The sequence below is a fragment of the Vidua chalybeata genome, chromosome 12 (assembly GCF_026979565.1).
Source record: "Vidua chalybeata isolate OUT-0048 chromosome 12, bVidCha1 merged haplotype, whole genome shotgun sequence".
Lineage (NCBI taxonomy): Eukaryota > Metazoa > Chordata > Aves > Passeriformes > Viduidae > Vidua > Vidua chalybeata.
The window spans coordinates 9,449,082-9,471,993 of record NC_071541.1 but is presented as its reverse complement, the minus strand read 5'-3'; the positions used below and the strand labels follow the sequence as shown (position 1 = coordinate 9,471,993).

Below are 22,912 nucleotides of genomic sequence, written 5' to 3'. Positions count from 1 at the left end.
GTCTTTCAGTTATTGGTTTAGATATCAAAAGTCTGTATTGAAAGGTACAAACTTAAGCAGTTGTTGCTCTTCCACAAGTTCCATTTTGAGGTCTTGGGTTGTAAGGCCTTGCCCGGGCAATGAAAGTCTAATGCAGGTCTTTTTTTGCTGAACCTTCACTCTTATTGGGCATGAGTGATACTAAGTCCACTCCTGTTCTGAAGGAAAGCTCACAGGCCTCTGTAGCTTTGCACTTGAGAAGCAGGGACTGTGCAACAACTCCAGCTCTGCTAATTCACCAGGCTGTGATCAGTGGCGTGCCTAAGGCATGGACAACCACCTTTATCATGGTTACCATGAGAAGGTTTGATAAGGGGAAAGTCTTCAAAAATGTTTGATGAACCCAGTCCAAAACATGAAGCAGTGCACTGAATTGCCAAATGTGGCATTATGGTGCGAGAGATGGCTGGGAGGTTCTGCTGACTGGATCTGTGTAGAGCACTGGCTCTGCTGCCCTGCAGTCAGGTTCTGGTTGTGCACACCACAGCAGAAAGGCACACACAGACACACACCCCCCTTTCCTGATGCTGATCTCCACCTACATGGTTGGGTCGCTGCTTGGGTAATGGCAGGTGGGTGGCATGAGGAGAAATTCAAAGCAGTGCTGAGGGCAATGAGAAGTATGAAGTTTGTGTTGAAAGCACTTGGGTGAATTTGGAGGAGTAATAGATCTGTTTCCTTCCTTTCCCATCACTTTTCAAGCAGAGTTTAATGGAAACAATTTGTCTTTTACCTCTCTGACAGTTTTTTGTCTACCACATGACCTTCTGCCAGATATTGGGACTGACCACAGCTGAGGCAGTCTGCTAATGATTAGTTTATCATCATTATTTTATTTTCAAATATTCTATAAAAGTGGTAATAGCCCATGTTGTTCTCCTCCTGTGCTACTTCCTTTTGCCTGTAAAAGAGTGAGAAAAAGCCAACCAGCTGAATGAACTAAAACTAGTTCAGGGTGAGGTGTCTGTGTGGCATCCTTGCTTTTGTACCATCTTTTGTATTCTCTGAACTTCATCTGCTGCTCCCTCAGCAGGTCCTGCTCTGGCTTCAGTTTCCCACATGGTTTCAGGAGTAAGTATTGTGTGGGTATAAAGATCCTATTGTTATGGGACACTGGATATAAAGTTGAAACCATGCTGATACGTTTTGAAGTGAGATTAAGCAGATTTGCTGCCTTTAAAATTCTTGGGTTTCTGTGTTTTAATGCGCATGGCTGACAAATGTACACTCACCTTCTACTTTTAAAAAATATATTAGGACTTGTTACTGAGGTAAAGTGACCCAGTTTCATCTTTCACTTCATGTGCTTGTGTATCAGATATATTTCCAGACATTCACAATAATATTAGGAACAGAAGAAATTGGTGGGAACTAAAATTCCATGCCTTAATGTGTAGAGTTTTCCAGATTTTTGCTGAATTCTGCAATAATTGAGAATAGCTTTCATTAAAAAAAAAAAAAAAAAAAAACCACAAAAACACAATGGTTTGTCTATTTCAGTTGCCAGGATAAAGCCATCATAATGTAAACAGATGTGCTGCCGCCCAGTAAACCCAGCCTTGCAGAAAACAAGTCTCCAAGCAAACAAAATAATAAAAAACCCCTAAAGGAAAGCACAGTTTTCAATATATCTTAACAAAAAATAAATACAGAATTCAGTCCATATGGAGTAAATATGCATGCTTCCATCATATGCAATGCATTTAATATAACCTAAATATTTAAATTCAGGCATTTTTAAGGCACAAATTCATCAGTGTCCATAGTAAAGGCATTGTAAATCCCTGGTCATGGTGATGCTGTCTGTAGGCTAAAAAATATATTTCCAAAGAGATTTGGATGGTCCTGTGCATGGTAGAATGAATGTTGACCCAGAGGCCTGAAGTTTGTCTGTAGCTCTTGTTTTTCTTCAACAGTTTGGCTTTAGGAAAGCCACTTCACCTCTTTGCCACCCTTAGACAAGACACTTATAAAATGGAACGATATCTAGCATTAATCTTGAGTGGAGAGTTTTCACACTACAAAATTAACAGGACAAAGTGGCATTAGTGGGCAAAATGGCCCAGCTAGCTCTGCTCTGGAATATTGCAGTATCCAACCATATTGTCTTGATACTGTATTATCATAAAGGTTTTGAGCTTGGTTCTGCTTAGTTTAAATGAACTTTTAATGCAAAATAACTGCAGTCAATCTTAAGCCAATACCAGGATTTTCAAAAAAGTGTTGAATCTCAATTTTTCTGCAACCAGGTGATTTACTGACCTGGATGCTTATACCATGTTTTTGATTAAGGACTTGGTGTTCTGAGGGCAGTGGCATCATGATAGCAGGGACCAGCAGTCTGAAATCCCACTGGAGGTTTTTTACATGGCAGAAGCAGTTCAGACGTTTGTTCCTCATCTATCTAAAGAGCTGGTGGTCTCTGATCCCCTGTGCATTGGTGACGTTGCTCTCAGCTGTGTCACAGCACTCCTCAGCTGTCCCTGGGGTTTTGTTGCAGGATGGTCCCGACGTCAGTGGAGAGGCTGCGGGAGGGCCGGGGGATGCTGGAGAAGGTGCTGCGGAGCGGTGCAAAGGTGTCCCAGAGACACGAATCCTCCCCTACCCAGGACAGCGCCCTTGAGAGAGATGCAGGTAGGATGGTGAAACGTGGGGACGTTTGCTTGGTGGGAAATTATGTGCTTGGATAACTTTGCCAGCTTGTCTGTGAAGCTGGTTAGTTGTACCTCCATCTTTAACATTATCAAAGCTGCCTTCTGCAAACCAAACTTTACTGTTACTCAGCTGAGCCTGTATCCCTCTTCTGTTAGACCTGGAAGACTTCTAGATTTTTTTCTAGGGATTGAATTCAAGACTGCCTGCACCTTGACTCTGACAGGGACAGCTTCCTTATCCTTGGACAGATGGGTTAGCACCTCCTGTATTCTGAAAGAGCTATAATTTAATGGTCATTGGGTGAACATTCAGACAAGTGTATTACCTTGTTTCTGAGCAGTTTAGGGCAAGTATGTATTTCCTTCATTCCAAATCAGGCTTTTCCCCAACTTCAGTAAGGTATGTTTGAGACCAGCTTTGAAAATTGGCTTCTCATTTGGAGTTCTCCTGGTTTTTACACCTAAGCACATTCTTTCAGTGCTTTTTCTTCATCTAGTCTTGAGAGGAAGCCTCCCTCTTCCCTATCAAATAAGTCATAGTTTCATGGGACCCCATTTGGAGTCTTTTCCCTATCTTTCCCATACCAGTGGAAGTGGCTTTCCTGGTTATTTTTTAGAAGGGTAGGCAAAATCTAGGCTCTTGGAACAGGTCTTTGCCCAATGTAACCTGTACAGCTCTGGCTCTTCAGTGTCACCCAAGAATTAGGATGGAGTTAAACTTTCATCTGCAGTGATAAATTCTTTCTTGTTACATAAACCCCATCCCATTCTGAGTTGTGAAAACCAAATGCTGCAGCTGACAAAAGTCATCTTGTTTCCTTCATCCTAGCACAGCAAAGTACATTTTTTCTTTTTTTTGCTTGCTCCGGCAATTTCTTCAGCTGCTTGTTTAGATTCTTGTTTAGATTCTTTGAGCCACCTCCCCTCCCCCAGTTGCTGTTCTGCTTCTTAGTGAAACAAATGGGTGGCTGAGTCCCTGCTGTTCCTAGTAGCACCTGGAGGAGTTATGAAGATGCACATTTTCACTTGCTGCTGCTGTAACAGATAATATTAACAGGAACTAAAAAATCCTAAAGTTGCAGGGTTTGCTGATGAGGCATGTAGCAATGAAATGGAATTTGTGTGCATTGCACGCTTCTGAGAACTGCAGCTGCTCTCAGCAAAACCTGTCACTTCATATATGCTTTAGGTTGACACAGGCCAGTACAGCCAAGAAGAGCAGTTATTCACATCCTTCCCTTGTGCAGGTATTGAGAATGGGAGAGGAAGATGTTGGCTCTAGCTTTTAAGTTTACATAAAGCAAATTCAGAAAGGCCATAGTTTATTTACCATTTGTAATTTAGTCTTTCGGTAGTCTTTAACTTGTCGAGGTTTCTTTTTGGGAACAGGCGCTGCCAGTAAATTGTGTAGCCCTACTGGTGTGCCCAGCCTTTTAAGAAACAGTTTCTTCCAGAAGTCTTTAGATTTCTTGTGTTTCTCATACTTGACTTCTGTTAATCACAACAATCTCTGAATTGAACAGCTCTTCTGTGCATGACTTTTTAACAAAACATGCCCTAAACTTCTGAATTTTGCCATTCTGCAGTACTTGTGGTGCCTTGAGAAGGCTGACCTAGAACAGAGGCTAGACAGAGTTAAAGTAGGTATTTATTAAAAGGCCTTAATGGATACACCTTGGGCAGTACAAGAGCCCTGGCCAGGCCACACCCAAGATGTACCCAAAATGATCACAAAATGGATGACCAGTCATACGGTCTCACACTTCTATAAGTTTTGGTCCATTTGCATATTGGAGTTAATTGTGCCATTTTAGCTTTAGTTTATGAAGTTCCATCCTCCTTGTTTTCTCTCTTCAATTCACCGTTGTTTACACTTTTTGGGCCTGGAGCTTGTAACATTTGTCCTTGTACAAGCTAGTAAAAGATTGTTTTGTCTACCTACACTGTGAAGAGACTTGCTAACGCTTAATGTGAAGCTCAGAGTTACACACTAAAGCAGCACAGAATCTGAAAAATATAGAAGCTAAAACTTAAGGCATCACTTGAAATGTCACCAAATAGCCCCTTGCTACATCGATGACATTTCAGAAATGGAAGGTGGCACAGGACACATGCTGGAAGATTCACACCCCAGTCTCTGTGCAGGCCTGTGCCCTGAGGGAATTTCTGAGCCTCAAGAACAGACAAGAGCTACATCCAGATCCGTGTTAGCTAAGCCAGCACTATGGTGTAGCACAGAGAGGACAATGGCAGCAGAACCATAGGCATTACTGGCACTGATGCTTGTGTCAGTGCAGCTGGGGCAAAGCCAGACTTGTCTGGCAGAAGTACAGAGCAGACTGAGGCAGCGTGTCCTGTTTCATGACTGAGACACATCTGTCATAGAAATTTGATACTAATACCAACACTGTTTCACCAAGGCATTTCAAACGCAGCTGCTGAGAATCCCTGAGATGCTGCAGATAAACAGTTCTGTCTCATTAGTCTGCAGGAGAACTCTGATGTGAAATCATCTAGTCCCAGCAGCTTCACCTCTCGTGCAGAAAGCAGGATCACCAGCCATGGTTACAGGGGTAGCAGCTGAAGCACACAGTTGGCATGGTGGCTGTGTCACTGCAGTAAGTGCTTCTTGCCTACCCCAGGTCATGTTCAGTGATATGGTAGGACAAGAAGCTCACCCACCCTTGAAGTGCAAGAAAGGCTTACTCTTGCATTTTATTTCTCTTGGTTTCTTACATATCTGAGGTGGATCAGAGTGTGCTGTATGCTGCCGGTGCCCTTCAGACCTCAAAGCATTTCCATCATCTTGGCCTGTTAGAAAAACAGGCATTTCTGAGTTCCAGGAGTGTATCTCTGTTTCTAGCAGCTCAGTTGGCTTGTAAACCACAGTCCCCAAAATGGCAGCATGGGATGTCTGTCTTTGGAAGTGTCTGGATCCGCCTTTGAGGAAAACTCACCACAGGATCCTGCTGACAGCCCTCTAAGAAGGGCAGTTTTGTCTCCTGAGATGTAACTGTATCCAGTGTGGATTTCTGTAACCAAGACTGAGTGAGAAATTGTTGAGTCCTTAGAAACTATCTTCTGCCTCTCATATCCTACTGAAGAGCCAGGGGAGCCCTGGCTGTGTCTGTGCATTATCTCCAGGTGTGGTCATTCAGACAGGTTGGTCCAAGGCAGGTGGGCTTTGTGATAAACCAGAGCACATTGGTGTGAGGTGAGTGGCCACTCTTACACATGTGGCTGTTCCCACATGTTAAGGTTTCCCAATGGTCTTTTGCTGGGTTTCTTCAGTTTCTGAAATGCTGGTGGCTGGGGAGGCTGGAACACAAGGGCTGGACTGTGCAGTGTCATTTGAGAGGGAGCTGCAGTGGCCTCAGTCGGTGGGGTGAGGTTTAACATCTTGCCTGTACATTGCAGATGCAGCAGAAGGAGACACTCCAGAAGTCCACAAAGGACCAGCAGTTTACAGCCCTTCTCGATACAGCTACCAGGTAAATACTTTCATATCTTATCTGCCCATTCTGAAATAAAGCTTTATAAGGAGGGAAACAGCGCTTAGCTGCCATTGTTCACAGTGCTGCACTAAGCACCTTAGGATGAGAAGCAGGTAGGAAATGGGGAAGTCAGCCTGACATGTATTTTCCTTTTTTCCTGCATGCCTTGTTCAGCTGCTGCAGTCTGACAGTCCCCAGGCAGAATCACAGACCCTGCTCCAGCAGAACTCCTCCCCGTACAGAGGGCACCTTGCACCGTCTCCTGGATACAGCTACCGAGCAGCAGCACAGAGGACAGGACACAGCCTGTCCCATGGTTCCTCGGAAACATCCCTCTCCTCCACCTCATATTCCAGCCCTGCCCACTCGGTCTCCACAGACTCCTCTGCCCTGTTTGCAGGGAATTCGGGGTATTTCAGCAGCCAGCAGCACTCTGGCAGTGTCAGCAGCAGCCTCCTGAGGAAGAGCTGCCCTGCGGCTGCCAGCCCGGCACAGCAGACAGCTGTGGACTCTCTCTCCTCGGAGTCGGGCTCCCAGCCCTGCACAGGCGTGTCGGGCTCTTCCTCCGCTCCCCAAAGTGCTCGCTCACTACAGTCAGACTTGCGGACTATCAGCCTGCCGAACTCCGGGCAGTCTGTTCTCTACCAGGGCTCCCGGGGCGCAGCGATTTCCAATGCACAACACTATCCGCACCGCGGGGGAGGCAGTGTCCATCAGTACAGACTGCAGCAGCTTCAAGGTTCTGGAGTAAAGACTCAAACAGGACTTTCCTAGGGCTGCCTGGACTTCAGGAGGACAAAACTGCCCATAGCTCCTTCCAGTCACCCCTGGAAGTGGCTCCTGGGCTGGTGTTGAAAGCTTGCACCTGATGCTGGGGTGCCAGGGGTCAGAGGCTGAGGTCAAAAATGCACGGGTGAGATTTGTAAGCAGTATTGGCCTCTGGCCTGGTAGGAGAACACAGATTTCTCTAAGGCAGAGACTGTAGCAAAGCAGTTCCCTGACATGTGGGTACATTGCAAAAACAAAAAGAAACAAACAGAAAAAAAAAAAAAAGAAAAAAAAAAGAAAATGGTTCAAGTGCAATGACTGTGGCACAGCCTCTGTCTCTGGTCCGTGCCCATGGCCACAGTCACACATGCAGCACGGACACAGTTCTGAATTCAAAAGCAGTTTAAAGGAAACATTGGGGGAAGTTAACTCCAATCTCTTTATAGGTCAGGTTCTCAGTGCGTTCTGGGGAGGGCTTTAATCCGTTATGATCATTCCAGTCACAAGCAGACGAGCGCACACGGCTGCCTTTGGGCTTGGGTCGCCACTGCTGCCGTCGGAGCTTTTTCCAGGACAGGAGAGTCTCTGCAAATGCAAACAGCACGGGAAGGGTTTGGAGCGTGTGCCTGTGGCTGCAGAGGATCCGGGGTGCTCTGTCGTGTACTGCTTCACTGCAGGTCTGTCATGAATGAGTGTTTTTGAGGTTGCTTAAGGAATCTGTGAACAGGAGCACGGCTGGGGCCATGCTGCCACGTGCTGCCGCGCCGGGGGCTCTCTGGCTGCTGGTGCGCAACGCACAGGGGATGGCCGGGGGCCTGATCAGTCAAGTGATGCTGCGGCACACGGGGGGCTGCAGGCAGAGGAGCAGGGGGGCTGTAAGGGGCAGTGGTGGGGTGGTGGGTGGGCACCCCGGTCTGTGCTGAGCCAGAGGCTCTCCAGGCAGTGCCATGTGGGGTCTTTTCCAGCCACTGTCACCCGCCGAGTGTGGCAGGAGAGCCAGCCCAGACACAGTGCGCTGTGTGTTCAATTCCATACGATTGCCAGCTTCTTTCTCACTTGTTTACTGTAATATCGGGCGTGTTTTTATTTATCTAATTTTATATTCAGTTATAACCATAGTAGGTTAGCTAATATATGACAGGTGTCATCCCTGGTGCTGCAGTGGAACTTCTCCTTTCTCTTGGATAACATAATGCTGTGAGTCTGTCTCCCCTCTCCTTGCAGATGCACAGTCTTCTTCCTCTTTTTTTAGGACTGTTACAGATTTCTCTAATTCACAATTGAAATCAGGTGTTTGTTCAGCCTAGGGGAGACTTTTAAAATATTGAAACAAAGAGTAGCTTTCTCACACTGTCTGGCTGTGAGCGTGTTGGGATGGAACTTGTCACCCCGCAGTTGGGTGTCTGTATACTGTATAACATAGGTGTAAACTTCACTTGGCTTAGCCCTGGAGGTGCAGCCTCCCCTTCCGTGCTCTGAGCAGCACGGGGCAGACGGGCTCTGCCCTGCCAGGCGGCAGGAGGGGGCCAAGGGGGCCCTGCCCAGAGGCTCCAGCACCTTCGGGCGCAGCAGGGGGGCAGGAGGGAGGGACCCTGGAAAGCTCTAGGAAAGGTGGGGGCTGTAGCTTCTTACTCTAGTGGAGTTTTTACACCATGCTGTAACATTTGAACTTTCACAAGAGATGTAATAATTTTGATAATAAAAATACTTAACTTGAAAACTAGTATTGTTGCATTTCTTACTGCCTTGAGCGCTGGTGCCCAGGACATAGGGCGAGGGGGTGAGGGCATGTAAGTCTCTTCCCTGTCTCCTGCAGGGTAAGCAAATCCTTGCAGGAGCAGCCTTGCAGACCTCCCTCCTGCGTTCTGCCAGCTGAAGCTAGGAGCTGCTCTTCCTTAGGAAATTCCCTGAGCTTCTGGCTGGGGTTGTGAGATTTTTGGCTCTGCTGCTGTTGTTCTTCTTGCCCAAGCTCATTTGGGGAGGAGATGGATTTGGAGGATGTCTCTTGCACCACTGCACCTGCTTTAAAACCTGGTTTCTGGTGTGCCAGAACCTGTTATCCAGGGTTTTCATACTGCTTGCCTTGTCCTTAGGAAGCCTGTCATGGGCTGAGCCTGGCATGGGGCCTGCCAGGTGTATCTGCAAGTGCTGGTTTGAGGTGCCCATGGCTTCTGGTCTTCAACTGCCCTCACTTGTGAGAATGTTCCCCCTGACACTGTAGGACAGCATCTGTCATGGTTCATTCTGTCCTTATGTGTCCCCCAAAAGAGTGGCTCCATCTCCACTACTCCTTCCCTGAAAGCCACTGTGGGTAGCACTAACCCTGCTCTTCTCAGCCTCTTCTGCCATCTGCAGGGCTCACCTGGGCTGTCAGCGTGTCCCACATTGGGGGAGCAGACTTGGCCAAAGCTCTCTGCAAGTCCCAGAGCTCCCCATGTGCCCTCACACAGCCTGGAATACTCTCCCCACTCCTCTATCAGAGCATGCCATTAAACTGACTGGCCACGTAGTTTTTTTTTCCATCAAGACACTGGAATTTGATGAATTTCAGGAGTTTTTTGATTAATTTCATGGATTTTCCTATCAGTCTGTGTTAGTGAGATGACAGACCACTCGTCGTGCACTGTGGACAAGCAGAAGGGACGAGTTCAAAGGCTCCTAGGGATAGATGGGATCCTGCTCCACCCCCTGCTTTGCCATGAAGTGGGACAGACCCTTTCTCTGGGGACTCCCTCTGGACAGAGCCTCTCCTTGTGTGCCAGCCCATGTTGGGTGGAGGCTCAGCTCTGCAGGGTGGGCTCCCCACCACAGCTCAAGACACTCACAGGGGCTTCTTTGGCCTCCCACCTCTTTCAGTGATGGCCAGGAAGAACCCATCCCAACCCTCCCCACAACACAGGGCTCAGAGCTCGTCTGGTTTGAATTATATTTTTCAATAAGGTTTTGTGAAACACTGTATCAAACTTTGTACTAAAATACAGATATATTACAGCTACTGTATTCCTTTCTCCACTGATTTTCTTGGTTTGTTTTTCCAATTCAGCTGGCAACAGCACTCTCAAGCTGGCAAGACCCGGGCGCTACGAGTTCCTGTTGATCTCGTTCTGGGGGGCAGCTGTCAGAGGGATGTGGGCACCGCTGGGCTCATGGCAGGCGCAGGGCACTGGCAGGAGTGCTGGCACGCACTCCATCCCGGGTGGCTTTGGCTCTCAGATGGTGTTTTCGGCACAGCTCCATCCCCCAAGGCACCCCGCAGGGCCTCAGGACACCACTTACCTGCTCCAGCCCGCCTCTGGTGCCTGGTGAGGCGCTGGGTCCTGCGGAGCCCCTCACTGCCATCCCCCAGCAGCCTCCACGCTCCGTGGCTCCATCCCAGAACCGTGGTCCCGCTCTGCTCCCTGCTCCCACTCGCCCTGCTCCCTGGCCTTGCCCAGTGTCTGGATCCAGCCCTGCCAGGGCTCCAACAAGCCCCTGGGGGCCCTGCCCTGGGCCCTGCAAGGAGCCCCAGCTGCTCGCACTGAGACACGGCCAGTGCTGAGGACTTTATTGCATTGCGAGGGCTGTGGTGACCCAAGCCCCTGTGGCCAGGGGAAGCCCACACACACACGCTCACCTGGCCAGCAGAGCCACAGCCAGGCTGCAGCCACCCGTGCCGGGGTGTCGGCTCACGGGTGCTGTGTGTGGGCCTCGGAGGCCACCGGCGCTGCCCGGGGCAGCAGCCACCGGCTCCCCGCACGCCATCACCGCGGGCCAGCGAGGTACAGCCAGGAGGCCGGGTGGGTACAGGAGTGCTCAGGTACACCCGGCCATGCCGCGTGGCAGGGAAAGCCTTGCTGTCACCAGTGGAGATAAAGCACCGTATGGGGATGGGGAGGGAAGGCGTTTGGCAACGGCCCACAGCCGGCTCGGGGAGGGGTCTTGGTGGGGGGGTCCTCCTGTGCCCGCCCGGGGGTTTTGCATGTTCAGCTGCTCCCACTTACCAGGGCTTACATTCAACGGCGGCGCGAGTCGGGTGTCCCACAGCCGGCAGCAGCAAGGCCCCTGCGGTCCCCATGCTGAGGGGAGCGAGCAGCAGCCTGCGGCCCCAGCCACGCACCAGGAAACACCATGTCCTGGGCTGGACTCCCGGGGCGGGGGGGAGAGGGGGCTCGAGTCACTTTACCCTGTTTAGAGAATATGAATTTACATGTAAAAGTAGGGGTTGGGCCCCATCCCGGCCACCGGGTCCCCTGGCTGTGGAGACAGGATCACGGAGCTGTACAAAATGGGAGTGGGGAGGGGTCCGGGACCCGGAGCAGCCGGCACGGGGCGTCACTGGGTGCGCGTTCGGGTGGGAGGCAGCAGGTCAGGAGTTCTGGGGATGTAGAAATCTGTTAAAAACTCCAAGACTGTTTTTTCCTTGAAACAAAACCGCAGCTGGATTCTGTTCTTGAACAAAGCGGGTTTGAGGCATCCTCCCCCGGCGGCGGCCCGCAGGCAGCGGTGGGTACGGAACTGGCAGGGTGCGTGGGATGGTGGTGCCGGCGTGGACATGGAGGTGGCCATGGATGCGGCGGGCGGCTGGCGCATCCCTGGCACGGGCACCGGGGCCCGGAGGGCGGCGCGGGACGCTGTGTGGCCGCTGGCAGCAAATGAAGGGCAGGACAGGAAGGGAACGCCCAGGCTGCCGGCCATGGGAAGAAGGTCCTGCTGCGGATGGTCGGCCTTATATCCTCTGTGGGAAAAGCAGAGCAGGTTGGGAATGGACTTGGGCTGGTCTTACTGCACCATCGTGCTACTTGCATGTGCCAGGCATATGTCTATCCCCATCCCTGCCACCCTGTCTCTGCTGCCTCCCTTCCCCCATTGCCCCCAGCCCTGCTGCCTGCACAGCCAGGGTCCCCATCCCACCCCATCCCATCCCATCCCATCCCATCCCACCCCATCCCATCCCATCCCACCCCATCCCATCCCATCCCATCCCATCCCATCCCATCCCATCCCATCCCATCCCATCCCATCCCATCCCATCCCATCCCATCCCATCCCATCCATGTCACACAGACACACTAAGCACAGTCACACCCAGAGACACCACAGAGGGACAGGGGACAGGACAGTGACACTCAAGGCTTACCGCAGTGCCAACAAAATCTGTGGAAACAGAAGAGAGAGAGGTCAGGCAGGGCAGAGGCTCAGCAGCTCCCTCCCACCCTGCCCAGCCTGGCTTGCCTTGTAGGTGGCAGTTAAGCCCATGGGACCTTTGCCAGGCTGCCAGAGGAGCCAAGCCCCCCAGGCTGCTCCCACCCAGGATCCCCCCAGTAGCATGGTGCTGACCTTTGCTCTCTGTCTTGAGCTCCTCGTGCAGCAGGTCGTTCTGCCGGTTGCCGAGAACAAAGGCCAGGAAGGAAAGGATAAGGGCATTGAGGATGCCAATGATGGCCAGGATATAAGCCCAGCGTACAGAGCAGTCGCCCAGGGAGTACTTCCCTGTCTTCTCCCCGCACATGTCCCGTATGGTCTCTGCATCCCAGCCATCAGGAAAGATCATGCAGCCCAGCACCAGGCAGAGCGCTGCAAGAGAGAGAGGAGGGGGAAGCATCAGAGACAGTGGAGTGGCAGTGCTGGGTGCTGAGCCCCCCAGTCAGTACATGAGTGCAGCCTTTGTCTGGCAGGGAGCCCACCTTGGCCTCACGACAGCTGGGCAATGTGGCAGGTGACAGCCACCACTGCCTCAAGAGCCCCAGGGACTGCGTTTTTGGCTATCCCAAACCTGGCCCACGCATAATTAGGGACTTCAGGCTCTTTGTTTCTACCAGCATCAGCCACAGGATCAGTGGCTGCCCACGGGGCTTTCCTCATCACTACAAACTCCCTGCATGTGGGCAGTAGCTACTGGTGCACTGCAGGCAGGGATGCTGCCTGTGGAGAGGACTGGCATCCCCAGGAGCCCCCACACCTGACCACCCCAAAGCCTGCAAGCACCACTCCCAGAGGGGTCACCTTCCCAGCAGGCCTCCACCCAGCACACTCTGTGCTGAGCAAGGAGACATCAGGTAACACAGGGATGGAAATGTCACAAAGCCTGTGACTGTCAAGGTAAGGAGGTGACTTTTTCTGACTACAGCAAGTACAAAAGCTCCTCACCCCATATCAGCTGGAAGAGCTAAAAATAGTAATGATGTTGGCTGCAGTGCCCTGCAGGTACTTTTGCCCTGAGTTAAGGAAGAACTAAGAGGCTTGTGCCCGCACCAGTAAGAAGTTGTCTCTCCATCCCTTTCAGCAAACACCCTGCAGGCAGGCAGCTGGTAGTCTGGCATGAGCTTTCTGGGTGCTGGCATGTGTTTTGAACTGCTTTCCATGGGGAAGGGAAATCCCAGGAGGGAGGCAAGTGCCTGCAGGGCATCACACTGCACCCAAGAAAGGACAGGGATGCTGGCACATAATGTCATGCAGCAGCTGCTGCCTGGTCTCTGACTCCTCCACACACATAGCAAACCCCCTTGGTAAAAGTGTCTTTGTGGACAGTGGCAAGCCCTGCATGCTGATTTATTGCAATGCACAGCCCTGGTGCCACCCCAGCACCACATGGCTGCACAGAGCCAAGCCAGTGTCTCCAGCACATTGTCACCAGGGACTCCCAGCCAAGCACAGCCTGGCTGGGACTGGGCCAACCCAAACCCTCTGCAAGGAAACACAATCAGCACCAACGCCATGCCCTGCATGGTAAACAGTGAGGAGCAGCCTGGCCTGCTGCTGACCTGGGCAACTTGGAATAGGATGGCATTAATTCAGCTGAGGGCCTGAATAAAAGGGGATCAGGTGCAGCAGACCTGTGCCAGGGACTGTTCCTGTGAAAGCAGAGATGCTAAGAGGATTTTAGGATCCTCTGAGCTCCCAGTGCAGTGCAGCTGTGAAACAAGCGAAGGTACTCTGTGACAATCCCCAGCAAGGGGGTGGGTTTACCCCCACAGCATTGCTCAGGCTGGCACGACCCTGGCCCTGGAAATGGGCACAGCCCTGGAAATGGACACGGTTGTAAGAAATCTGCTGAAATCATAGAGGAGGAGGAAAGGACCACAGGTAAGCAGTGAGGCTGGGGGAAAGCACAGAAAGCAGCAGCTCCAGCTGCCTGGGTGGGCAGCAGGCCTCAGCAACAGCCACTCTGGGCCCAAAGGAGAACAGGGGCTGTGCCCAAGATGGTAGGCAATTTTGAGTTAAAAAATCAGGCACCAATTTCACCTACACCAGCAAGGGCTTGGGCAGGCTCCCAGCCTTTGTGCACAGCCCTCAGTCAGTCCTTCACAGGAGCAGAACAGCAGCCCCTGGGTCTGTCCCTGGACTCTGCAGGCAGTGTCATGTCCTCTGCATTCCTGAGCTATCATTCAGGGTAAAGGTGGGTCCAGCGGCCCAGGTAAAGCAGAAGCCTGCCAAGAGCTCACCACTCTAAAAACATCACAGGTGAGAGGGTCTCCCAGGACATCTGCCTGTCCCAAATGTGGCAGGACAGGCAGCAATGCCACGGCACTCACGGAGGACATGAGAGACAGGGTTTAAGGCAAAAGTAGGGTGGCTCAAAAAGGTATGGGAGACCCTCGTGTGGTGGGTTGTCACAGCACAGTCACGAAGGACATGCAGTGATGGCCACTGCCAGGACGCTGCCTGGCTCCAGCCTGTGTCTGCTTGTTCTGATCCCTCTCACCTCGTGCCTGCTCTATACTGCACCAGGACAAAGGGAGACTGTGCCCTGTCCCACCAAGCAGTTGCAGGATCTCTGCTCATGCCCTCACAGCCCATTTGACAGAATTCAACAACAACTTTACTACTGGGCAGAGGTATGTGCCCAAGTCACCACACATACCCAAATGACTCTGCCTGAGGGTGACTGGCCTCTTCCCAAAAACCCCTCACTACTCTACAGCTCCCTGGGAAGCAGCTGAGGTGAGGCTGTGCTATTGAAGGCAGGTGCTCTCCCGGGGAAGAGCAGCTCAGTGCTCTCCTCTTCCCATCTGCCCTATGTGTTCCCAGCAGCAAGCTGAGTCCTCTGCTCTGTCACAAGCAATTCCCTTTTCTGCACTCCCCAGGCTGCCCAGTGTCCTGGAAACACCTTCCTGTGCCTTCAGCAAGGAGTGACTTTGAAAAGCACATCAAGAACAAGGATGGGATCCCCATACTACCCACAGGTCTCAGCGCTGGCCTCTCTAACAGGTCTGAGGGATGCGGGGTCAGGGCTCTGCCTGCCCATCCCTCTGCCCACAGCACCATTCTGCCAGCACTTACCTCCAAATGCCCCAAGACCCCTTGCAGACCTGCAGGAAAACCTTGGGTTTTGTTTAAAGCAGCCTATTTCTATGCCTTGCAACCACAAGAAAAGCACCAGGTGATGATTTCTATGAAGAGCAACTATTAAAGAGGAAAAAATAACCCAACTCAACTTTGCTTTTAATTCCTGTTCTTCTGAGCGTGTGGTGCCAGTCCTCACTGTCAGTGGGACCAAGAATGGCTGGCTGGTCTGTCACACCCCACAGCTGCCATCCTGCCCTTAGGCCCTGGGCTCCAACTCCCTCTTCTAGTGTTTTTCCAATTGTAAAGACAGTTTTGAGAGCAGGCATTTCAGTGATCACTGGGACAGGGTGCATGCAGAGGGAGGATGATCCTGCTGGGGCTGGGGCTCTGACCCCATAAAGCTGGCATTTCTTGCCTTTACAGCTGGTTCATGGCTTCTCAATCCTCAGTGCTCCCTTGTCAAGGTCCATTAGAAACAACATGGGCATCTCAAGGGCTTTTGATATCGCACAAAATAAATTAATCAAAGGGAATGCAATGTTATGACTCAGGCTGCAACACTGGAGCAAGATTTGAACAGAAAGATGAGGCTCCTCCTGGCAGGACAACATCTTCTGGTACAAGGTGCATTTAGGTAATTTGGACTGTCTGAGTAACCCCCATGTTTGCTGAGTACCACTGCCCCTATTCTGAGCAGCTGTGCCTACAGGATTAAAATCTGATTTTTAAATTACTTTTTTTCTGTCTCGTTTAGTCTGCAGGTGTGAGTGAAAACTGGCTTTTACTGCTTCTGCCTGCCATGGGTGGAAGGAGCTCAGGACATACCCTGCAGCTGAGATGTGACCTCCCCCAGAGCATCACACGGTCACAGAACACACAAACGGGAAGATGTGAGGTAATGGGGGGAAAACCAGCAGTCACTGGGTCCAAAAAGCGTTTTTAAACCTGACATGGGGACAGCACATCCAAAACCCCAGAGAACAGGGGCTGGGCTATATATGCTCTTGGGGTCTAGAGTGGCTGCTTCTCACCAGAAAACCTCCTGAGAGCTGAACACCAAAAGGAAAGGGGACAAACACAGCCCCCCCCCCCCCTCCTCCCCGTAAAAACTGAAATCCCTCAAAAATAAACACTAAGGGCAGAGTGCTCTGGACGGCGAGCACCGGCCATTTACACAGACACGAGCTCCCTTACGGCGTTTTGCTCCACAGGCTGTTTTTGTGCCAAAAAATCAGCAGGATTCAGAATAGAGTTATGAGTTTGTATGAATCAGAACTGACAGTTACTTTATCTGGAACAACCGTTCAGGGATGTAAGCTCCAGGACACGAGCGGCTCCGAGACGCCCGGCTCAGCCCCTCCCCGCGAGTACACAGGCACATTAACAGCCGCCACGGGAGGCTGCGCTGCCGTGCGAACCCCGCGGCGCCTGCTGCTGTTGCGGAGCACACGGCGCTGCACGGATGCAAGGGATGGGCTGCAGCCCGGCTCCTGTCCCCTTTGCAAGACCTGAGTGGTAGGGGAAGAAGGGGGGAATCTTCAGGAAAGCTTTTTTGGGCGTCCAGAAGACAGTAATTCAGCAAATGTTGAGGGGTTTTGTGGTGCTGTTATTTTTGCTGCAAGGTCAGCAGGTGGAAGTGGCTCATATACGGGCAATATTGGCAGAGAAAGGGCCTGAGGATAAACTGCAGAGTCACAGAATAGTTAAGGTTGGAAGGGACCTCTAGAGATCATTTAGTCCAACCCTCTTGCTAAGGGTCACCTAGAGCAGGTGATACAGGAACATGTCCAGATGGGTTTTGAATGACTCGAGAGACAGAGACCCCACAACTTCCCTGGGCAGTCTCATGCACAGCAGCTGTCCCATTTACACTCCAAGCTGGTTTGCAGCAGTGGTATTTGCCTCATATTTTTTCATTAAGAATTTCAACAAATGACTTTTATATCCATGAAAACAGTATTTTGAAACCTCAGTCTCTGAAAGGACTTGGGTCTCCAGCAAGTCACAGTCAGGAAGATGAGCCTGTCCTGATGTGGTTCAGCAGAGCCACTGCATTGCTGCCAGAACCAGGGAGGGTTTTGGGGCTGTAGCACTCACCCAGGCCAGATCCTGCTTTCCCTTGGGGCTGAGGCCATACCACCACACAGCTCCACCATGCTCAGCCCAGCAGCTGGCAACAATTCCCTCACTACTCTTCTCCATGGATATGCCAAAACCATGCCATGCAAGGGGTCCCCACTGAGACAGTGGCAAACACAGCTGAGGTGCAGAAGATGAAGCCCTGCTCAGGGACCTGTCTCTGCTCTCAGCCTTGGAAGGGCCCACCCAAGAGGTGAGTGTAGCTCTGAAGGGAGTCTCCCAAAGGAGAAAAGAGCTCAGATGGATATGTATCACTACATTCCCCATCAGGCAAGGTGGCTGGACATGGCACAATCAATGCCAAAAGGCCACCGATAAGGACAAAGCCCAGCCCAAAGGCCAAGAGCATGGCCCCAGGTGAGAAGGCACCCCATGCGTCGTGTATTCCTAAGGGAGGGAGTGTGAAGGTCTCACCACACTGACTGCTGGACCTGGAGCACAGGAAAACACTTTAAAATGTGGACAGTCAATTCTTCCATGCAAGAAGCATGGAAGCTCAGCTGGCTGCCTCTTTTGACCCTCAATAGACTCTAAGTACAAAACCAAAGACCCTCTGGAAACAACCCTGGGTACCACTCAGGGTAATCATCCTGATGGAAGGCACATGGATGCAGTGTCACACAGAGCTGGCTGGGCTGTCTTGCAGAACCATTAATGCTGGGCACCAGGACAACTTTGTTCAAAGCTTGGAGTAAACTCTCAGGGTGACTGTGTCTTATGCTACAGCAGTGTTGAGGAATCAGGGGAAATGCTCAGGCTCCTGGGTGGCCTGGTGGTGGTGTATTCCTATGCTCTGATTTCTTGCAAACAAATCCCAAGGCAATCACCCTCACAGCCCATTTCTCTTCAGGCATCATGCCACGGAACTTTCTGAAGGTGCTCCTCCACTAATTTGGAGTACTGGGGTGGCATCCGGTGCTGTCAGTCATACAGTTGTTGACGTGCTCATGTTAAGGGCCCATCTCTGGTTTTATAACAGAAGGATTTAGCAAAATCTCCAGTTTTGCGTTACTGGGATTTTGAACAGGGCAGATGGCCACGTTTCTATTTGCGATAAAGCAGAGTCTTTCCTCTTAATTAGATCCAGTTTCCTCCTAGGGGGGCAGCGGCTTTTGAGCTGGAGCTTTCTGTCAAGCTCTAATTAAACCCTGCCTTGATTGTTGTCCACTAATTAGACATCGATGATTTAAAGTTGGTTGGGTTTTTTTTGTTTTTTGAAAGAGATCCTGAATTCCTCATCCTCCTCCCCCACATTCCTGCACTTGGTTTTTCTCCTCTGAAGAGCCCATCCATGCCCACAATCAGCAGCCCTTTACTCTGCACCAGCCATCCCACAGGGATGGGGTAGGGACACCTCTGCCCCATCTCTCTGCCCATCACCTGCCTCACCTGGCTTTCACCACTGAGACCAAGAGACTTTGGGCCTCACAGTTGCTTCTGCCGTAGTAGTGCAAGTCCTTCTTCAGCTAAACCCTCACTGAGGCAGGAGGAATTTCCTTTCCTTTTCTGCTCCTCCAAACTCTCTGCTATGACAGAATCCTCCAACCTCCCAGCCAGGTGAATCTCTGAAGTTTGCCATAATGATGTGCCAGATCCTGCATCAGCCTATATCCCTGCCGTAAGATCTGGCCTATGGTACTCTCTCCATAGGTCATGGCAGCTCCTTCTCCATGCACAAGGTAACACATCCACCTGTGGCTGCCTCAGATGTTCCCAGGGAAGTTCGGCCCTGCCTGACCCCTGCCAGACAAGACTCTCTTGCTGGGACACACCACACCACCACCTCTGCATCAGGCCCTCTGTGACAGGAACATCAGCCTGTCCTGTAGGACAGCAGCTCTCTCATGTTGTCCTGTCTCAGGTTAGGGTGGAGGGCCAGTCTCTGTTAATGCTGCCTCGGACTTTCCCTGACAGAGAAGCCATGGAGCCATGCTGCTCTGGGAGAGCTCCAAGGCAACCTGGGCTGGCTGAGGCCAGAAGAGCCAGCCCATGGCCCCACTGAGCTGAGCACTCAGGGTTCTCACAAGTGCAGTTGTCAGCAACACGTGTCATTACAAGGTGCAAAGTGTGACCAACGACAAGCCCCAAGGCAAGGTGAAGGGTACCCAGAGGTGACAACAGCGAAGTGCTGTCATGGCCACCCAAACCTGAGCCAGGACAGGACAGGAGGCATTGGGGAGAAGACCCAGGGCTGCCTCCAGTGCAGTGCCCTCTGCCACACAGCTCCCTGTGCAGCAGTAGCAGCTGGGCACTCCACGCCACTTGATTAAGCTGCCAACAATCAGTAGGATTTGGGCTCTGAGCTTGCTTTAAACTGATAAATCTTCAGGACAGGGAAAATTAAAGATGAGGGAATTTCCTGATAAGCCAAGGCAGCTCCAGGTCTGGCTGTGGTCCTGATCTGGGTAAGGGGAGGTCAGGCTTTCCAGCCCAAGCCAGCTGCAAGGGAAAGAGCTGGGCTAGCTGGAAGGTCCTCACACGGAGGGGCTGTATCCTTCCACATCAAGGACTAGGGCCCTTCTCACAGAGGGGATGAATGGGGTCCTTCCATTAGGAATAAGGGCCACTGTAGGTCCTTCCAGTGGAAGCTCTAGGTCTATTCACACTTAGTATGCAGTGGAGAGTGTTTGTCCACACCTGATAAAACTGTGCAGAGAAGGAAGTGAAGGGTCTTGCTACCAATGGAAGTTCAACATCATTCCTTAGGATCTTTCTCCCAAAAGGACAGACCCTGTGTGAGGACACCTTGGCAGTCTGCGCATAAGGGGATACTTGGGATCCCTATGAATATAGGCATCAGGTCACCTTCTAGGGAAAGGTCTGGGTTGTTGTACAGTGTCATTTTGAGGAGTGAGTCTGTGAGGGTCTTGCGGTACATCTGCAGTGGGGTTTCATTTGTGGAAGGACTAAGGAGGATCTATAGACACGGTCACTTTTGGGGGGCTTAATTACTGGGCTTGAGTGGTCATGTCTGGGGAGACATCAAGGTAAATGTATGGTGCACCTCTGTGGGAAGCACTGGAGAGCTGTCCCCACAGCCCTTTCATGATGCAGAAGAGAGGGGGCCTGGGTACAATATGTCTTTAAGGGGGAACTTTTAGTTCCCCCTTTAGAAGGGTGCTTTTAGAGGGATGGGGGATCCATGCATGGGCTTCTTCCAGTGATGGGGTACCTTTGGGGGCTGAGTGGTCCCCTAAAGTGAGTATCCCTTAGGGACAACCCCACATCTCTGGGGTTGACTGGGGGGCTAGTCCCTGATGTGGAGTGTGCTGGGGTGTCTGAATCCCCAGGGATTCAGGGGGCTGATCCAGTGTGTCCTAGGCCATGTTGTAGGGTGTCCTAATGCTGGTCCTTGACTGGGGTGTACTCAAGTGCCCCAAGGTGGGTCCCTAGCCCAGGATGTCCTGAGGGTCCAGACTGCCCAGGTGTCCCAGGGTCGGTGCCTGCTCTGGAGTCACCTGAGGTAGGTCCCTGATCCAGCTCTCCAGCTGTGGTACCTCCCATAAGGGAGCCTTATGTTTCCCTGGGGCCAGACCTTGCCTAGGGAATGCCAGGCTCCAGTGCCCCAAGCAGGTGTGACCATTCCTGGTGCCAGTGCCTGGTCTGGCTGTCCCGGGAAGCCCCGAAGTGTCCTGAGGACATTTCTTGGCTAAGAAGACCCATGGCCCTACAGTGCTTGTATCTGTCCAGCTGCCTTGAGCGATGCCAATGTTCCCTGTAGCCAACCTCTGCCTGGGGAGACCCAGGTGCCAGTGCCTAGAGCCAGAACCTGTTTATGGTGCTCTGTCAGTGCCAGTGCCTGGCCTGCTTGTCCCAGGAAGGCCTGGGACGTCCTAGGGCCAGCTCCTGGCTGGGATGCCCTATGGGTACACAGTACCTGTACCCAGCCCAGCTTTCCTGAGCACCCCTTGTGTTCCTTGTGGCCAGAGGACAGCAGGGAGCCCTCAGTGCCAGTGTCCCAAACGGGTGCCCATTCCTGCTCATCTGTCAGCACTAGCACCTGCCCTGGGTGTCCCAAGAAGCTGTGAGGCTGCATCCTAGAACCACGGCCCTGCAGTGTTTGGACTCAGCCCAGCTTCCTTGAGCAACCTTGCTGTTCCCTGTAGCCAGGGACCCCACTACCACTGCCGGGGTGTCCCAGGGTGCCGCACGCTCAGCTCTGCCCACATTCTCCCCACCCGTCCCCCGCCGCAAGGCCCGGGGCAGGCCGGTGTTCCCAGTGCCGGTGGTTCCCGGTGCCGGTGTGTACCTGCCAGCAGCTGCATCCAGGCGCAGATCTTGTAGACGGTGGCGGTGTTGCAGAAGAAGAACAGGGCGAAGCAGGTGATGCAGCCCAGCGTCAGCACCATGGAGAGCAGCACGAAGAACGCGGCCGCCTGAAAGGCGCCCGAGGGGATGGTGCTGAAGTCGGTGAAGGAGCCGCGGCACGACAGCTCCCGGCCCGCCAGCCCGCTGCCCACGCAGTAGTGGAACAGCCCGAAGTACCCGGGCTTGGGCGTGTTAACGCTGTCGCCCACCCAGTAGGGCTGGATGAAGACCACCACGTTGATGATGGCGAAGCAGATGGTGAAGATGGCCCAGAGCACGCCGATGGCGCGCGAGTTCCGCACGTAGTTGTCATGGTACAGCTTGGAGGCTTCCTGCGAGGGCAGCATCCTGCCGGCCGCCGCTGCCGGAGGGCGGGAGGGGCCGGGGCGGCGGGGAGCCCGCCCGGGGTCGGCGGGGCGGGGGGGCCGCGGCCTAAGAGCGCCCGCGGGCTGCCGGGCCCTGCGACACCCGCGCCGCCATCTTGGCTGCCGCCTCTGCGCCCCGCGCGCTCCCGCCGCGCGCGCGCGGCCGCGCGCCCCCCCGCCACTGCGGAGCCGAGCCCGGCCGAGCCCGAGCCGAACCGAGACCCTCCGAGCCCGGCCCCCGGGGATCGGACCGCTCCGCCGCCTTCTGCTGCGCTCGCCCCGGGCTCGCCCGAGCGACGGGCTCGTCTCGGTTCGGCTCGCATCCACTCGGCTTGGCTCGGGTCAGATCGCCGGGCCCATTCCTCTCCCCCGGTCCGGCAGGACCGTTCCCCGGACCGACCCCTCCCGGGGTAGAGCCGGAACATGGCTCCGATAAGTGCTGGAAGGTCCCAGCGTGGCTGCCTTTGGCCGGAATGCGCCCGCATTGAGAGCGTCCATCCCCTCGCACCCTTCACGAGTCCGGGGGAAGCCCGCGGGCTGCCGGCGTAGCCCCCGGACGGGCAGCAGACCTTTCCCACCCTCCTGGCGGGGACGGAGCAAGTCAGTTGCCGCCACTGTGCCTGCGCCCGATCTGGGGAAGCAGGAGTCGACCCACGACTTCTGACAGAGCGAGGCCAGGTACACGGCTGTGCCAGGTCAGATGTGGTGACAGGGCTGGGGTGCACAACGTGCGCCAGGCTAGGTGTGGTGGATGACTGGGCTGGGGTAAATGGCTATGCCAATAGTGTCACACAGGCTGTCAGCACTTGTATGCCGGCAGGTGCCCTTGCGAAATCCTGCCACCGCCCCGCCAGCCTCACACCGGTCCCAAACCCAGCAG

General features: G+C 52.8%; 2 protein-coding genes across 3 annotated transcripts in view; one reads left to right on the top strand and one right to left on the bottom strand.

The window, feature by feature from the left end:
* Positions 1-8,683, top strand: part of SETD5 (SET domain containing 5) — a 65,225-nt gene extending 56,542 nt beyond the window's left edge. For both annotated transcript variants that reach the window (XM_053954209.1, XM_053954210.1), the window contains exons 22-24: positions 2,540-2,673; positions 6,111-6,184; positions 6,362-8,683. In XM_053954209.1, the coding sequence (XP_053810184.1) occupies positions 2,540-2,673; positions 6,111-6,184; positions 6,362-6,961 (808 nt within the window). In that variant the 3' untranslated portion in view covers positions 6,962-8,683. The remainder of the gene's footprint in view (positions 1-2,539; positions 2,674-6,110; positions 6,185-6,361) is intronic.
* Positions 8,684-9,864: 1,181 nt separating this feature from the next.
* On the bottom strand, positions 9,865-22,127 carry LHFPL4 (LHFPL tetraspan subfamily member 4). The gene is made up of 4 exons (XM_053954211.1): positions 21,609-22,127; positions 12,272-12,508; positions 12,072-12,088; positions 9,865-11,669 (listed from the first exon to the last, which is right to left on the bottom strand). The coding sequence occupies exons 1-4, from the start codon at positions 22,012-22,014 to the stop codon at positions 11,661-11,663; spliced, it is 669 nt and encodes a 222-aa protein (XP_053810186.1). The 5' UTR covers positions 22,015-22,127; the 3' UTR covers positions 9,865-11,660.
* Positions 22,128-22,912: the final 785 nt, after the last annotated feature.

What these genes read in the sequence shown, in the direction of transcription:
- LHFPL4 (XM_053954211.1), bottom strand. Translation starts at nt 22,014, where the DNA reads ATGCTGCCCTCGCAGGAAGCCTCCAAGCTGTACCATGACAACTACGTG. An exon ending in CTGGATGCAGCTGCTGGCAG is followed by an intron (nt 12,509 to 21,608) that starts GTACACACCGGC and finishes TCTCTCTTGCAG; the next exon opens with CGCTCTGCCTGGTGCTGGGC.